Below are 16632 nucleotides of genomic sequence, written 5' to 3' on the forward strand. Positions count from 1 at the left end.
CTTGTGGACGAGGAACACTGTTAAATATTTAAACCAATACAATAATATTTTCTTTATTTGCTTTGTTCCGTCTGTGAATATTATTAATGTCAAATCAATTTCTAAAAAAAAAATTAATTTCTCTTATTTTTCTTTATTTCGAAATAATATTTTATGTGAGATGCGGACAAAAACGAACCCCAAAAATACGCACTGGTAAGAGTGCTTCCCCTTTATTTTATAAAAACGGAGTGGCGCTAAATTGCATCGTGTCAGAGAAACATGGCTGCCGACGAAGAAAACGTGACTGGTAAAGGCGACAATATTGCTGATCAAACCGATTCAGAAGTTCCAGTTACACAATCCTTTTCTATTGAAGGTTTCATATTTTTACAATATATCATGTCATCATATTATATTATTACATTCTTATAATATATTTCATATTCACGACTTTCGGACTTATATTCATAATATTTTGATTTCCAAATCCAATAGATGAGATCTAACCTAAAGTAAGTTAAAGTATAACCAGCATAATTTTGGGGAACTACTGGCGTAACATAAGGCTAGACTAGTTTATATGCATATATCAGTTACAGAAATTGAAACTGGATTCTCATTTATTAGCAGGAATAGCAGACTACATTAAATTGATTAATTTAAGTCACTAGTCCTGTAAGTATTGCACGGTTCCGAACCAGTCCAGTGTCATTGTATGTAGTATGCCATATGTCATGATACTATACATCTTTATTTGATGGAATTGGAATTATCTCAAGGGAAATGTTTAATGTTAAATAAATAGGCGTAGACATATTGGAAATGAAAACAATATGTTTGTTTCGTACTAATGTTTAGTACCGTATAATTATACACTATGTGACTATTTCAATTAAGGATGCTCAAGATACCTCCATATCCATATGGGCATTTGTATGATTTATATAAGGTGTTCGTTTGTTACTCGTGTAGGACCCGTGTGGAATAATAAATAGTAATGACAAACATATGTAGGATGTCCTAACTTTTTTTTCAATCGATTTAATTACTCCTTTTCTTTTTGATCTAGTGTTACAGTTAATCAAAGAGGCTCAACAACAACATGGTTTACGTCATGGAGATCATCAACGTTACAGGTATGCATGGAAGCTAGAACTAAGAGCACAAAAAATAAGTAATGCCAATGATGCCTACAAGTTACTACTATTGATATAGTTAGGTTCTGGTTTGGAAGAAACCTGGTCCTGTGATATATGTCTTATGAGCTTGGGCCAGGGCACTCAGTTAACTTATGGTTTGCATAATAAGGTTTCCGCGATACCCCGGGGATGGCGATATATAGCGATCATTAGTTCAGGCGTCCGAGCTTAAATCTGTCAATGTCAATCAGAATATTTCTGATGACAGTTCAACAGACTGCGAAAACACACTGCTGCTGACACGAAAAAGACACAAGTTGATGAATATTTATTCGGTATTCCGGGCATTCCAGTTGATCAGAATAGAATGATCTGAGGTGACAATACCTACAGGAATAATCTTACCCCAGTATATATACATGTATACATCTCACTTCATCAGTGCATCTCACATACATTGCTAAATACCAAATGGATACATTAATTCATTTATACACCTCAAGTTATATCAGTAATTATCACGATCTTGAATTTTTGAAGTACGGTAATTCTAATTATCGCGATAATTTACTCCAGACGATAATCCATGATATCGCAATAATTTATTTTACCAATATCGTGAGATACTGCAATATTTTTTTTATTGTATCGTTGCGACATTATTGCATAACAGTTATTGCACAGTACCACATCACAGTAATTAGTGACCTTGGTTGTTATTGTAAAACATACATACATTGATACCTGAAATTGTGTCAACTGGGCACATGACAAATCATTTACACATGCTTTTTTTCTGTGACAGGTCTTATTGTTCAAGGAAAATCAGAAGATTGCGGAAATCATTACATTTTGCACAGGGTACCAAACACAAAGTTGCTCCAAAGAAAATCACGCTGGAGATGTTGAGTGATGAAAAGTAATTATAAAAATTTATTTGTTTGTCTCATTAATTAATACATGTATTTATATTAGTATTTAGTTGTAATCTATATGTTGTTCTAAAGTAATTTCTTGATATTTCGAAGAATACAGGGGACAATTAAATTCAGTTTATCTGTCTGTCTGTCTGTCATACAATAACACTGCTTCTAATTGAGCTAAAATCCCCCAACGTGATGCAGATTTACATTAGGTGAATGCTTTGACTGAGTTCAAAGAGCATTTTCTGGGTGACACCTCACTAACTCTGCTTCTGAGTGAGCTACAATGTTCAAACTTGGTTTAGATATTTGTTAGGTGAATTCTTCCAGAGATAAAAAAAAATGTTCATAACACAATAACTCTGCTTCTGTTTAAGTGGGATTGATGAATCTTCGTATACAGTTTCATTACCTTCATTCCATGCCTTGAATTGATATTAGGTTAAACAGAGGGATAAACAATTTGATTGCTAGATTCTTTATTGATAAATCTGCAAGTAATTAATGAATGTCATCTATTTTCTTTTGTGTGTGATTGGGACAGGGGACATGAACCTCACTGTTGCCTTCTTTCTTTTTCTATAGACAAATGTGTCTGTTTTCCCACCAGTACTATAACTTACTAAAAATTGAATTTATTGATATCCATTTTTGAATTTAAACAGGTACATACATCTCCCTTTATTTGAAGCAGAAAGAGCTTGGGGTTTTGCTATGCAGCTTAAATCTGAGTCCAACACAGAACCTAGAAAGAAGTTTCATATGATTGCAAGATTAAGGAAAGCTTTACAACACGCTAATGAATTAGTTAAATTATGTGAAAGTCCAAAATGTGATGCACGTACAAAATTAGAGTCCCAGGTATAGTCATATTTTATATATTGTGATTATTTGTTTTTATTAATTAACTTATCTCTGATATATTTCTATAGTATCCTGTCATCTATTTATTTGTTAATTATTTTTTTTTTTCAGGCGTACAATGCATGGATTCAAGGCAGTTTACACTTTGAAACAGATAACTGGCAGAATGCAATAGATTCATTTAGTAATGCTAAGTAAGTAGTCATAAGGTATTGCAATCTGATTAATACAGATCCAATTTTGTTTCCTTTTTGTGGTTCAACATTTCGTTTTACTTGTTTTTACTAGGGTCTGGAAAAGTTGTTTTATAAACCGCGTTCTGCTTGATGTGAGGGATTACCGAGTTCTTGTGTGCTGCATGGAACCGTGGGTATCCCACTAGAAGAATCAATGCTGATTGGTTAATCAAATGTCTGATGTCATAGGGTGAAAAGCCTCTCAGATGACTCATGATGCGACCTCCCACTACAACTGGAGGCCATCAAAAGTATATAAAAAAAATTGAAACGAAATATAGATCTGTATTTTAATCAGCTTGAGGGCATTGAAAAACAGCTTTGTCTCGAGATCAAAGTTTGAGATGTTTCACGTTCTTTTTGTCATCTAGGTTAAGATATTCTATTTGTTGAATTTGCTCTTTCTTTTTTATATGTCAACATTGTTGTCTATAGAATAGGACGTCAAACACCATTTCATTTCATATTGTTGTCATCTCACTTCTGTCTGTCCACACTTCTTGTAAACATGGTACAGGTAAGAGTTTCTGAGATTGTTCTTTCAAACTTACTGGATGTGCAATATGTTTTTACTGTGTCCATAACCAATTAATTCATCTGCAGGTCAGTTTTGAGGGTTTTTTGGCTAGTACTAAGAAGGAACCCCCAAAAAATTAAAAATAAAATGGGGTTCATAGAAATTCAGGGTTTTGCATCAATATTTTAAAGTGTTACTACCTATTCCACCGAAATTTAGAGTTTTGCATCAGTATTATAAAGAATGCTCCTTTCACCAAAGCTCCAGATGCTAGGTTTGTTCTGTCAATCCACCCTCTAAATATTTTAATATTTAATATGGTCATGAATGGTGTGGGTGTTTTTTTTTTTTTAGCTGTATTGTTGTATTTTAATAGATTACAAAAACCTTTAATATTTGTTTTGCAGGACAATATATGAAAAACTTGCTACAGCGTTTACAGAAGATATACAAGTTCTCTACCAGCAGAGAGTAGAAGAAATATCGCCCAATATTAGATATTGTGCTTATAAAATAGGAGATGAATCAGCTTTGAAAGATTTACAAAATATGAGACTCAAATCTGGTGAAGATCAGTTGATATCAAAATTAGATGTAAGTAGATTGTTATTAAATTATTGATGTAATTACTTATAATAAAGAAAGATATTTAAATGTATTTTCTTCCATTTGCAAATCTGTTATATCTTCATGGGTGCCAACACTGAAGAAGATGGGTTTCATTGATATTGGTTGAGTTTTTCTATCCATTGGTTCAATCATGTTACTAAAAATTTTATAATGAATTGTTTTTCCAGGATTTACTTCTTCAAACAAGAGAGAAACAAGCTTCTACACTGTCCGAGGTAGCATGGCGTGGTCGTACTATTCCAGTTAAAATGGAAGGAGTTAGAAACTTTCTTCTAAATCTTCAAGAAAGTACAACAGAGTTGAAATCAGCTGAAGGTTCTGACAGTAAACTTTCTATATATGAGTCATTATTTAAACAGTGTATTGATGCTCAACAATTATTACGTGATGCTTTACAAGAAGATCCAGTAAGTGCAATTTTATGATGAGATCAGATTATCAAAACCAGTTTTCTCAGTAGCGATCTTGTGAAATTAATGATTTTCGCGTATTTAACTCCTCACTGGCTCAATCCAACTAATTTATGACAATATACTTTGTATTTAGTTCATTTCTTTACATGGGGGGGGGGGGGGGGTTGGATGGCCGAATGGTTATCGCGCGCACACGTTGTATCCCAAGGTCTGTCATTGAGTCAACTGGTGTGGTTTCTATTTCCCCGGTCACCTGTCCCATCTCCGTTTTTCTCCCACTGCTAAATATCCCTACTCTTAAAGGAGCTAAATCGCTAATATTTGGGACCTAGAAATTGACAGAAATAGGACGCAACGCATATAATAATGTAATATGAATGTATATAAACTGATTTACATTCAATCGTTTCTGTTTTTACTGTAATTTCTAATCAGTTATGTTCGGCGAAATGCGGCAAAGTCTCAATTAAATGACAATCTTTAGCGTCTGGTTATTCCAATTTACACCGATAGTATTTATTGCGCATGCTCTCCAGATAAGAATATAACGTCACCATTTGACATGACTTGTGGAATATGTCTAGCCTCGTTCTTGGAGTCCCTTGTTCCAAATGGTGCTGAAACGCCCTATGGTACACGATTCGTGTACCAATGGTAAAATGTTTATTTTGTCTTGAATATTGGATATCAGAAGCCCATCTTTTCCCTGTAAGATCACAAGACCAATTTTGATTGGAATTCACAAATAATTCGTGTTTTCATTGTCGAAGATTTTTGATGATATTGAGTTAGAGACTTAGCTACTTTAAGTAAATTATTGAAATAAATTGAACCATGTCAGTCCCGAAATGACCTGGTTTGCATTGAGTTGACATTAAACCACATTTCTCTCTCTCCGTTTACATTAGTCATAACTCACTACTACAAACTATTACACAAATACGATAGTTCTGATGACATAGCAAGTGTCAAATGATTTGAAATGGATCTGTACATTCTCCCTCTGATAGTTGATATATGACTAAGATGCAAAGATGCATAGAAGGTTGTGAAAGCGATACAGGACAAAGTTATTGATGAATATTTTAAAACTTTTTCGTATTGTTCATTTGGGCTAAGGGAAATTAGATGATATATTATAATTTTTCGAACATATTTTGTGGGATTATCACTCTGATTTACATTTTGACTGTTTTGTGAACAAAACAAGACAATAGTTCCGAAATAAATTCATTAAAACTTGGTAGGATTTTACATAAGAACATGAGAAGTCTGTTTGAACAATTATTATATTTATAGAGTTTTATTGCTCACTAGCCTAGACGTCGCGGGTTCGATCCCAGGGTTGACTCAGAAAGTTCATCAGGATTCTCCGGTATGGTTTCCCCTTGTCAGTGGTGCAGGATAGAGGGCCTGACAAAGACAGCTGTGTACACATTGGGGTGCATGTGAAAGAACCCTTGGCAGCTGGCATTTAATATAAGAGTAGGCTGTAGCACAGCCGTCTGGGCAAAATTTACCTCATAGCACACCGTATGGCATAAAGGTTTAAGATTTTAATGTAATGTTTTTCTTTGTAGATCTTTAAAGCTGTAATTCGAGGGCAATCTTTTGATGGAAAAATCAGCAATCAACACTATCTTCATACTTACCTTACATACATCAAATTAACAAAAACGATAGAAAGAAATTTGATCTTGATAGAATGTGCAAAAGAAAATTTACCAGGTGTACAAGTAGATGAATCAAAAAAGATCACCAAACCTCAAGACATGGTTAGGTTGTATGATATAATTATTCAGGTAAGCTTGGTATTTTCAACAGTATACGCAATAATAGGCATATTTCAATATTCAACTCATCTACTGATTAGTGTAAGGGACCATCAATGTAGTTCAGATATCATTGCAATAGGTAATAAATAAGCTGTTAAATATATTATGTCAAATACCTTGTGACGTCATTGAGTCAACTGGCGTGGTTTCGATTCCCCGGTTGTACAGCACAAGGAGTATGGTGGTCTGTACAACCTTGTGGGTGTTCTCTCTGTCCTCCAGTTTCCTCCTACTGCTAAAGACCCCTACGTGCAAGCAAATTGTTGAAATAAAATCAAACCATGTTTTAGTCCTGAAATGACCTACTTTGTGTCGGTGGTTGTTAAACCCCAATCTCTTTCTCTCTCTGTGTCTCTGTCTCTCTCATATATTCCAAAATATATATGTCTAATTGATTTAGAAACATAAAACAATTTAAACAGATTAAAATAGATAATATGTAGCCATCGCAGAACATGTATGCAAATGATTTGTTATAGCCTGCATTATAAACATTAACTTAAAACTATGACTTCACAAACTAGTGTGTGCTTCATTTCTTACTATATTAGGAACTAGTTTATCATCTATGTTTTCATTAATACTTATTGCACTCATTGACAAGTTTGTTAGATATTCATGTATGTATTTAAACAATTTAAAATGTTCTTACTTATTTATCCTTGATTTGTGAAAATTATCAATTATATATATATTTATTATTATAGAATTTAAGTGATATACCTAATTTACCTGGCTTAGAGGACGATTCAGCTTTAGAAGAGGAAGTAAATACTAGAGTTTTAGGCTATAAAGCATTTAGGTAAGAGAATAATTGGTTAAATGATTAATTATGACGATCTATATTTGTGGTGTAATGTTATGTAATGTGAGGTATAAGCATCCATAAATTATAGTCTTGTCTATAAGATTATTTTCTTGACACTAAATTTATATAAATGTATAAATATTTGAAACATTGGTTGCCAGAAAATGAACACACCATGCTAATAGTAGTTTGATGCAAAATGAAATAACCGTTATTGCAATTTGCAAAACAAACCTTCTTTTTTAAAAAAAGGATTTGTTTTATGACAATGTTTAAAGATTTATCCTTTCACTGCAAGCAGTTGTTTGTGAATCCCAAGTCCTACAGTAAAGATGAATATCAATAAACTCTTATTCATAAACAAAAATTTCTCAATGTAACTTGTTTCCTTAATTACTTCCAGTGACTTGCTAAGATTCTGAAAGTTTCTGTTGTAAATGGGCATACATTGTACACTTGCTATAATGAAAAATGTTTTTTGTTTATTTTCAGAACATTTTATATAGGAAAATCATATGCTAATGGCATGAAGTGGACAGAGGCAATAGCATTATATCAAAAATCACTAGATTATACTAAACAGGCTTTACAAGGATATAAAAAACTAAAAGGACAAGAAATTTTTAGAGTAAGTGCAATATGTATTGTTCTTTAATTCCTGAAAAAAAGGTTGGTAAGTGGCCTGATTGCACTCTTTAGTAGGACGGTTGGTGCAGGAAAGTCAGGCGGTAAAACCAATTTCATTTAAGCACAACCGAATATGAAAAATCTGTTGAGTTGTATGAAATCGAGTAAAATCAATAGAAACTTTAAGAAACCATAATTTAGGTTAGAATTAATCGATTTCAATAATTATTTTAATAAAAGTACTTTTGAATGGGTAGGACATTAAACTCTATATATTTAATTTTCATTCTTTATCATATATTATTTTTCCAGACCGAAGAGAGTAAATTAAATGATTTAGTTAAGGAAGTAAATGGAGTAGTATTTTCATGTCATGCTTCTAGTATTCTTAACGTAGCGGGTGATTTAACAGATCAACCTGTTCATACACCTAGCTTACAGAATGTGGTGAGTTAAGATATTTACTTTTTGGGACACAATAACTCTCTTCCTAATTGAGCTAGAATGTTCAAACTTGGTGTATGTGTTTATTAGGTCAATGCCTTGATGGAGTTCGAAGATGAGCATTTTCCGCTTAGGGTAAGCAGAGATAAGCAATTTGATTGGTTGATGCTTTGGGACACGATAACTCTCTTCCTAATTGGGCTAGAATGTTCAAACTTGGTGTATGTGTTGATTAGGTCAATGCCTTGATGGAGTTCGAAGATGAGCATTTTCCGCTTAGGGTAAGCAGAGATAAGCAATTTGATTGGTTGATGCTTTGGGACACGATAACTTTTAATTGAGCTAGAATGTTCAAACTTGGTGTATGTGTTTATTAGGTCAATGCCTTGATGGAGTTCGAAGATGAGCATTTTCCGCTTAGGGTAAGCAGAGATAAGCAATTTGATTGGTTGATACTTTGGGGCACGATAACTCTCTTCCTAATTGAGCTAGAATGTTCAAACTTGGTGTATGTGTTGATTAGGTCAATGCCTTGTTTAGGCTTCAGGGGCCTGTTTCACGAAAATTTAACTAAGATAAAATTCAAATTTCAGTAATTTGATTGGATAATATTAAATTGATTTTAGTGCTTAGCCAATCAAAATTGAAGTATCTACTAAAATTTGGATATTATCTTAAGTTAAAATTTCGTGAAACAGGGCCCAGATGTTATAGAAATTATTAATTTGACCTTTATTTACACGACAAGCTCAAAATCAACTCTGTAGACCCACTGATGGCTTGGGTACAGTTTGGATTTAAACATTCGTCCATTTAAAATTAAATCAATAAATGGCAGACCAAGCTAACATTTACCGTTAGTTGCTGATGTCACTACCGGAAACTGGTGATGAAAGGCCTGTCAAGCATGGCTACCATAGCCATTGAGCATGTTACTTGATAATCGAGAATATGTGGGTGGAGTTATCATCTGTCAATCAAACGATTGCCAATTCTCATAGACGGTGCAGACACAATTGATGCCTATTTCTAGTCCAAATTTCCAACAGTGACAATTCCGTTCAGAACAAAGTAATTTGACTGAAATTTTCAACATTTTCTTTTTTCATCATCTATTTTTGAATTATTATAGCAAGAATGGCCAACTCTTGAGCATTTTCTGCTCAGGGTAAGCAGAGCAATAAGCAATTTGATTGGTCGAGACTTTTGGAACACAATAACTCTCCTTCTAATTGAGGTAGAATGTTCAAACTTGGTGTAGCCGTTTATTAGGTGAATGCCTTGATGTAGTTTGATGATAAACATTGTCTGTTTACGGTAAGCAGAGATTGGTTGATGCTTTGGGGCACGATACCTTTGGTTATAATTAAGTGAAAGTGATGAAACTCCGAGTATAGATTCATTATATTATTACCGTGACTAAGTTCGATGATGAGAATTTTCTGCTTAGGCGAAGGAGAGATAACCAATTTGATTGGTCAAAACTTTGGAACATAACAACTCTGCTTTTAATTGAGGTAGAATGTTTAAACTTGATATAGATGTTCATTAGTTGAATGTCTTGACTGAGTTCAATGATTAACATTTCGAGCTAATTAAAGCCAAGCAGAGCTAAGCAATTTCATTGGTCAATGCTTTAGGACAAGATAACTTTGATTCTATCTGATAGAGAGTGATGAAACTTGGTGTATAGTTGATAAGCAGTTCGATTGCTTGATACTTTTGAAAAAAATAAATGTGCGATAAATTAAAATGTGTCATCTATTTATTTTGGTATTTCAGCGGGGGACATCAGCCTCACTGTTGGCTTGTTTACTAATAAAATGTTACATGGAAAAAACCTGTTATATTTTTATACATTGCTAGCTATCTTTTTGTATGTTTTTAATTTTCAGTGTTTAAGTGATCGACTTGACCAATACAGTGAAGATAAATCCATTGCAGGGAAGAAACCAAATCTTACCAAATTTCCTCCAGACTTTCAACCTATTCCTACTAGACCATTATTTTTTGATTTAGCATTAAACCATTTAGATCTACCATCTATAGAAGATAAACTGGACCAGAAAAAGACAGCTGCTGGAGGATCTGGAATCACTGGTTTTGTTAAAGGCTGGTTATGGGGTGGTGGTAAAAAATAAGATCATGTTTAGTACCATAACAAATTTTATGAATTATAGTCATGTGAGCAACAATTTTAACGCAAAATATGTGTGTAAAATTGTCTGTAAAGCTACGGTATGTAGAATGTGTTTGTATATAAAATGTCAGAAATACAGCTGGGCTCTGGTTTCAGTCAAATTTGCCCGCCTTGACTAATTGGCAAGGAAATTGTATGTCAATTTGCATGTCGTAAGATACAGTATTTTGAATTATTTATCAATAAAACATGATAAATACAATAATTTTGTTTTAGGTTTTTTTGATGTAACATCACATGAAAAGTCAAGAAATTGATGTAGATCTTGGAGGAGAATATTTTAAATCAAAATATTTTTTGGCAGCATTTGTCAAATTCCTCATTGTCAATATATAGATTCTTCATAAATTTGAGGAATTTCTCTTTTAACTATAGATTTAAGGAATGCTCTTTAGAGGGGTCAGAGATAGTTACTTTTAGTACACAAGTTTTTCCTGTCCCTCTATCCATTTTGGATAAATGTTGTCCATGATTTGATGAATAAGAAAATGACAAATGGAAATTATAGATAATGGTTGTACTGGTAATATGTATTGTTACCTTTTGTCACCGAGACATCACTATTTATTGGTTATAAATCTTAAACTATTTTATTGTTAGATACAAGGTGTATTTGTTATGTTATTATTGTTGATCTACAGATTTCTTTCATCTATACCATTTATGGATTTACTTGTAATTATTTTAGGAAGAATGAAATAGGTATATTCTTTAAAAAACTCTTTATAATTTTGTACAGATTTTTTCCCGGTCATTTTATTTGGCTAGTCATAATAAAAAAACTGTTCAATTAAAAATTCCCTTTGACAATAAGTTATTATTACATTACTGTTTGTAAAATAACCCTTTAATGGTTTATTAAAGAATTATCAATATGCTAAGACAGTGGACAAATGTGTTTCCATTGATCTTAATACTACACTGAACTAATAATGACTGTTGATTTGCAACTCTGATTATTTGTCCATGAGACAAACTTAATTTACAAACATGACTATCTTTCAAATCAATTGACTAGTTCTGTGTTTTAACATCTGGTCACTAGTCCTTCAAAGTTAAGATTTATGTTCAGCATACATCTACTTTAAGATTTTTCAGGGCTCCAGTAATACTGCATTTTACACAATTATTACATTGTTGAATATCCTAGTTTTTATTCTCTATTTCAATAATGAGTCCCCTCTTTCATTAACTAGATACATGTTTTAATTGATTTGAATATCAGTGTGATACAATGCATATGCTGAATGTATTCAAGATAAGTTCCCAAGTTAGGGAGTATTTGTAAATGAAATACCTAGTTCTAATGAAATTATATTTTACAATAATGAAGTTCGTTTTATGAAATAATTCTTTGGTTCTGGTCTATCTTATTATTTCTTTTTCAGTGTTACAATGAACACATCAGTTATAATAATAATGATAAAAGAAATTTAGTTGTATTTGTTGTGTTTTGGGTCATTTGATTTCTTTCTTATACTTACTGGAATAATAGTCAAATAGCATTGGAATTGACATTAGCTATTATTTCTCAACATGGATTTGCTCTTGTTCTACATATAGAGTGATGGAAATCATGTCCTGTCCAGTTCCTAGAAAATTTTCAAGTCCAGTTAGGTGCTTAGTAAGTCGAACCAATTTGAAAAGCATTTCACATAAAACTTCCAAGTTTTGGGCTCTGAGATAAATGGATATATAAACTTGAATCTTGATTCAATTATTGTCGAGTTGCCTGAAATACTAAGGAACAAAAGATAATTGCTATGAATTTGATATCAGAAGAAAAAAGGGGTGACAATGTTTTTCTACATTTGCTATTGTTAGTGTGCTGTGGTGTTTTGAAAGAGGGTGTGGATGTCCGAGTGCTCTAACACACACATTTTAGATCATGAAGTGGTGTGTTCTCATTCTAAACCATGTGCATGACAAGGATGAGGGAAATTAAATTAAATAAAATGGGGTTTTAACTTTCTACTTTTCTGCTCGACTGGTCTTCATTGACTGGCCTAATGAAGACGGCATATGCCATACAATGTGCTATGAAGAAAATTTTGCCCGAATAGTGGCACTATGACCTACTCTTATACTGAATTCCAACTGTCAAGGGTTCTTTTATGTTGTGCATGCCAAGGTGTACACAAGACTTGGGGTTTTCATGCCAGCCGAACGACTGGACACTGTATTTGCCAGGCCCTGTGTCCTGCACCACTGACAAGAGGGAACTATGCTGAAAAATCCAGGATAGCGAGCCAGATTTTACTCACTGAGCCACCGCAGTTCCCTTAAAGTAGTAGGGTAGCCGTTAATTTTCATTGAGTTAAGGTTCAACCCCATTTCTAGATTTCTGCAGTTTTAAAACATTCATTTATGCATTACAATGGAAATATTATGAATGAATCCAAGCACCAGTGAGAGAGAAATGGGGTCCAACGTTTACTCGACTCAAGAAGGAACTAGGTCAGTTCGGGACTAACATCGTTCAATTTTATTTCAAAAATTTGCTTGTGTGTAGGCCTAGGGTTTTTTTTAGCAGTGTGAGGAAACCAGAGGACTCTGTGCATTGTGTAATTCCAGTTCAGTTACTAAATGCCGCTGAAATAATAGGTTATTTGGAAGGGAACAGGGAATAATAAGTATTGTTTATAACCGTTGAATTTTATTTGTTAATTTTTATTGTAGTGATTAATTGGAGTTATTTCCCGTGTTAACAAGCGGGACACCTCGGTTATTTCCGCGACTTCGCTTGGCTCACTTGATTGAATTACTCATTGATATTTATACTGTATACATGGCTTTGTTCATTCCCTGCCCAGACTATGCTTGACCATTAAATACTTTAGGGATATTTTTTTTATGTTATTTGTTATTTTGAACCATGTTTTGTTACCAAACCGTTCAATGAACTCCCAAGTGCAACGTTGCTGGTTTAAGTACGGGCTGTTCTCCCACCATTTTGAGTAAGCTGGACAAACTAATCAAGTACATGATATTGAAAAAGAATGGAGCCCACCAGAGAAAGAGACCAACTTTTAGCCCTGAAAGTCATGCGACTGACCAAACCCACATTGATGCCATTTAATCTGATACTAGCAGATGATCAAGATCTATGTGGAACAGAAATATTAGGCCAAAACAAGAATGATTTATCGAAACCACGAGGCTTGAATTATTTTCCGCTGGGAGATCTGCTCACCCTCCCACAAAATTTTGGAAACATTGTTTTAGGGGAAACTTTCTCAAGTTATATTAGTGTACACAATGACAGTAACCAGGTGTGTAAAGAAATAACTTTGAAAGCTGATTTACAAACTAGCTCTCAAAGGCTGTCACTGTCTAGTCGCAATTCTCAACCAGTGCCAGAACTATTACCAGACCACAGTATTGATGATGTCATACATCATGAAGTCAAAGAACTTGGCACACATATACTGGTCTGTGTTGTTAGTTATGTAACAAATACTGGAGAAAATCTGGCATTCCGTAAATTCTTCAAGTTTCAAGTTTTGAAACCATTGGATGTGAAGACTAAATTCTACAATGCAGAATCAGATGAAGTTTATCTTGAGGCTCAGATACAGAATATAACACCATTTCCTATTTACATGGAGAATGTAAGCTTAGAACCATCTCCTCAGTATAAAGTGAAACAGCTGAATTCTGCTGGTGATGGCAAAAAAGATACTGAGGATGAAGTATTTTGCCGAATAAATTACCTAAGCCCAACAGATACTAGACAGTATTTGTATTGTCTGAAACCAAAGCCAGAACTGTACCCAGAAATAAAGCAAAGAAAAGGTTTGAATAATATCGGTAAACTGGACATTGTATGGAAAACAAATATGGGTGAGAAAGGAAGACTACAAACAAGTCAGCTTCAACGTGTTGCACCAGGATATGGGGATATAAAACTAACAGTAGAAAGTCTTCCTGATACTGTTTCGTTAGAATGTATATTTGATGTTACTTGTCGTATAACTAACTGTTGTGAGAGAACAATGGACCTAACACTAGTCTTACAAAATCCTAACTCGTCTCCTTCAACTGGTTTAATGTGGTGTGGAATATCAGGCAAACAATTGGGTAAATTACCCCAAAATGAAAGCATAGACATTCAATTGACTTTATTAGCTGTGTCACCTGGTTTACAGTCTATCAGTGGATTAAGACTTACTGACAATTTCTTAAAAAGAACGTATGAACATGATGACATTGCTCAGATATTTGTGATAGATGAACAAACATAGTTAAAGATAAATAAAGCACAACCTATCAGCAGTATTCATGGTCCGAATAAAACCTATATGTAAAATTTCACAGAAGAAGAGCACAAAGCTATAACACTGTGTAGAACAAGTTTTGTTCAGTCAAAAGAGCTTTTCACATATTTAATTATGTACTCCCATGTCTTTATGACCGTGTTGAACCTTGCATAAAATATTACTCCGCTAATAGCATATACATTTATATACATGTATAAATTACACAATGTTTCAGGGTCTCAACTTTTATTATTGTAATCTTCTAGACCTGATTAATCCAGATTTCATTGGGATCTGTTTCGGAATCTGTTCAGTAATTTTTCCTAACAGCTAAAGTAAAGTAAGCCATATTTACCCTTATCGTAACCGTTTTATTTGCTACATGTGCAATACAGGTAAGGTTGGTGGTGGATAGATGCTGGTAAAAGAAAGCCTAAAAACAACAATATTGCATTAACTGTTGAAACCGAGAATGCAGTCTAAATGTGTTATTTTAATTGGTGAGCTTTATTATTGGTCATGACATCAATTTTGCATCCGAAAGTATTGACACATTTTGACCAATTCTAAATAATAAATTAATGATATTGGACTGCAAGATCCACATATTTGAAAATTAATTATATTATGTAGGATATTATAATTTATTGTTATATTATTTATTACCCCTCTTCATGTATTTTATGTTGTGTGTACTATATCCATTAACTATAAAATAACTACTGATAAGAAAATAAACTGTCATGGTTTTTGCATGGACTTTAGATCATTAAGTGCAAGTGATTCTATACTTGCAGGGTAGGATTGGCCCGAAGTGCTGGTCAGAAGTGAAAAAAATAATTTTGTCCAATTCGTCTAAAAAAACCTTTTTTGCTGAACATTATATGGGGGGGGGGGGGGTTGGACCGATCATGTTGTATGTGGTCGGTGGCCTTAACGGGCCGCCACGCCATCACTGAAGTCTGGAATGGGCTGGTATAATAGTCTTTCTGGCCGGGTGTGCTGGGAGTGGGCCGGAATTCGGAATCCTGTAATGGGGATTCCGAATTTCATCCGAAAATTTCATCGGATTCACCTGACACTGTTGTGGAAGCTATATTTTGCGTCCAAGATCAAATTTTATTTTTATTTTTATTTCCGCTCCCGCTTCTGACAAAAATGTTAAGGGTAACGCAATTCTCATAATTAAATTTGTGTGGCCTTATACTCGAATATTCATTATCTGAACTAATGCTATGTTCATTAATCAATATGTAGTGTGCCAAATGTTCAAGTTCGGAGTCAAGGTAAAATAATTTACCTGGAACGACAAATCCAAAATTAAAAAAAAAGCAGCTTTCATGAATTTCACTTTCGTCACTCTGTACCAATGTGTCTCGTGGCCTTCCATCACAGGAGGAATCAGCTAGCGCTCCCGACAACAAAAATGGGTCATTTTTCAATGAAAATATTCCTACTTATTCAATATTCCTAACTGGTTAATCAAATGGTCAAAAATTTCTCAACTATTCCCATTTTTTAACCAGTTAAATTCTCTTGACGATACAGTGATAATACGTTAATTAATAATATGACGATATGATAATTTCACAGGTTGATGGTTGTAAATTACTTGTAGGTCGGGGTTTTGGCCTAAATTAATCGATTTATGAGATATATTATTTGACAGAGGTTATAATCAGATATGCCACCAAATCGCATATTTGGGGTTCATTTTTCAAAATTTTCCATCCGGGCTTCGCGGTCAGTAAAAGG

At 33.7% G+C, this 16632-nt stretch overlaps 2 protein-coding genes across 2 annotated transcripts; both read left to right on the top strand.

Moving 5' to 3' along the window:
• The first annotated feature begins 215 nt into the window (after positions 1-215).
• Positions 216-12050, top strand: LOC126811105 (signal recognition particle subunit SRP68). Its single transcript, XM_050536571.2, has 12 exons — positions 216-358; positions 1052-1118; positions 1927-2040; positions 2710-2905; positions 3020-3102; positions 4069-4255; positions 4459-4698; positions 6285-6506; positions 7247-7341; positions 7840-7975; positions 8287-8421; positions 10314-12050. The coding sequence occupies exons 1-12, from the start codon at positions 262-264 to the stop codon at positions 10557-10559; spliced, it is 1818 nt and encodes a 605-aa protein (XP_050392528.2). The 5' UTR covers positions 216-261; the 3' UTR covers positions 10560-12050.
• A 1438-nt stretch (positions 12051-13488) lies between these two features.
• On the top strand, positions 13489-15619 carry LOC126811108 (trafficking protein particle complex subunit 13). The gene has a single exon (XM_050536575.2). It carries the CDS (start codon positions 13618-13620, stop codon positions 14860-14862), a length of 1245 nt encoding a protein of 414 aa, XP_050392532.1. The 5' UTR covers positions 13489-13617; the 3' UTR covers positions 14863-15619.
• The last annotated feature ends 1013 nt before the right edge of the window (positions 15620-16632 follow it).

Source organism: Patella vulgata, chromosome 2 (assembly GCF_932274485.2).
Source record: "Patella vulgata chromosome 2, xgPatVulg1.2, whole genome shotgun sequence".
In the NCBI taxonomy this organism is placed as follows: domain Eukaryota; kingdom Metazoa; phylum Mollusca; class Gastropoda; family Patellidae; genus Patella; species Patella vulgata.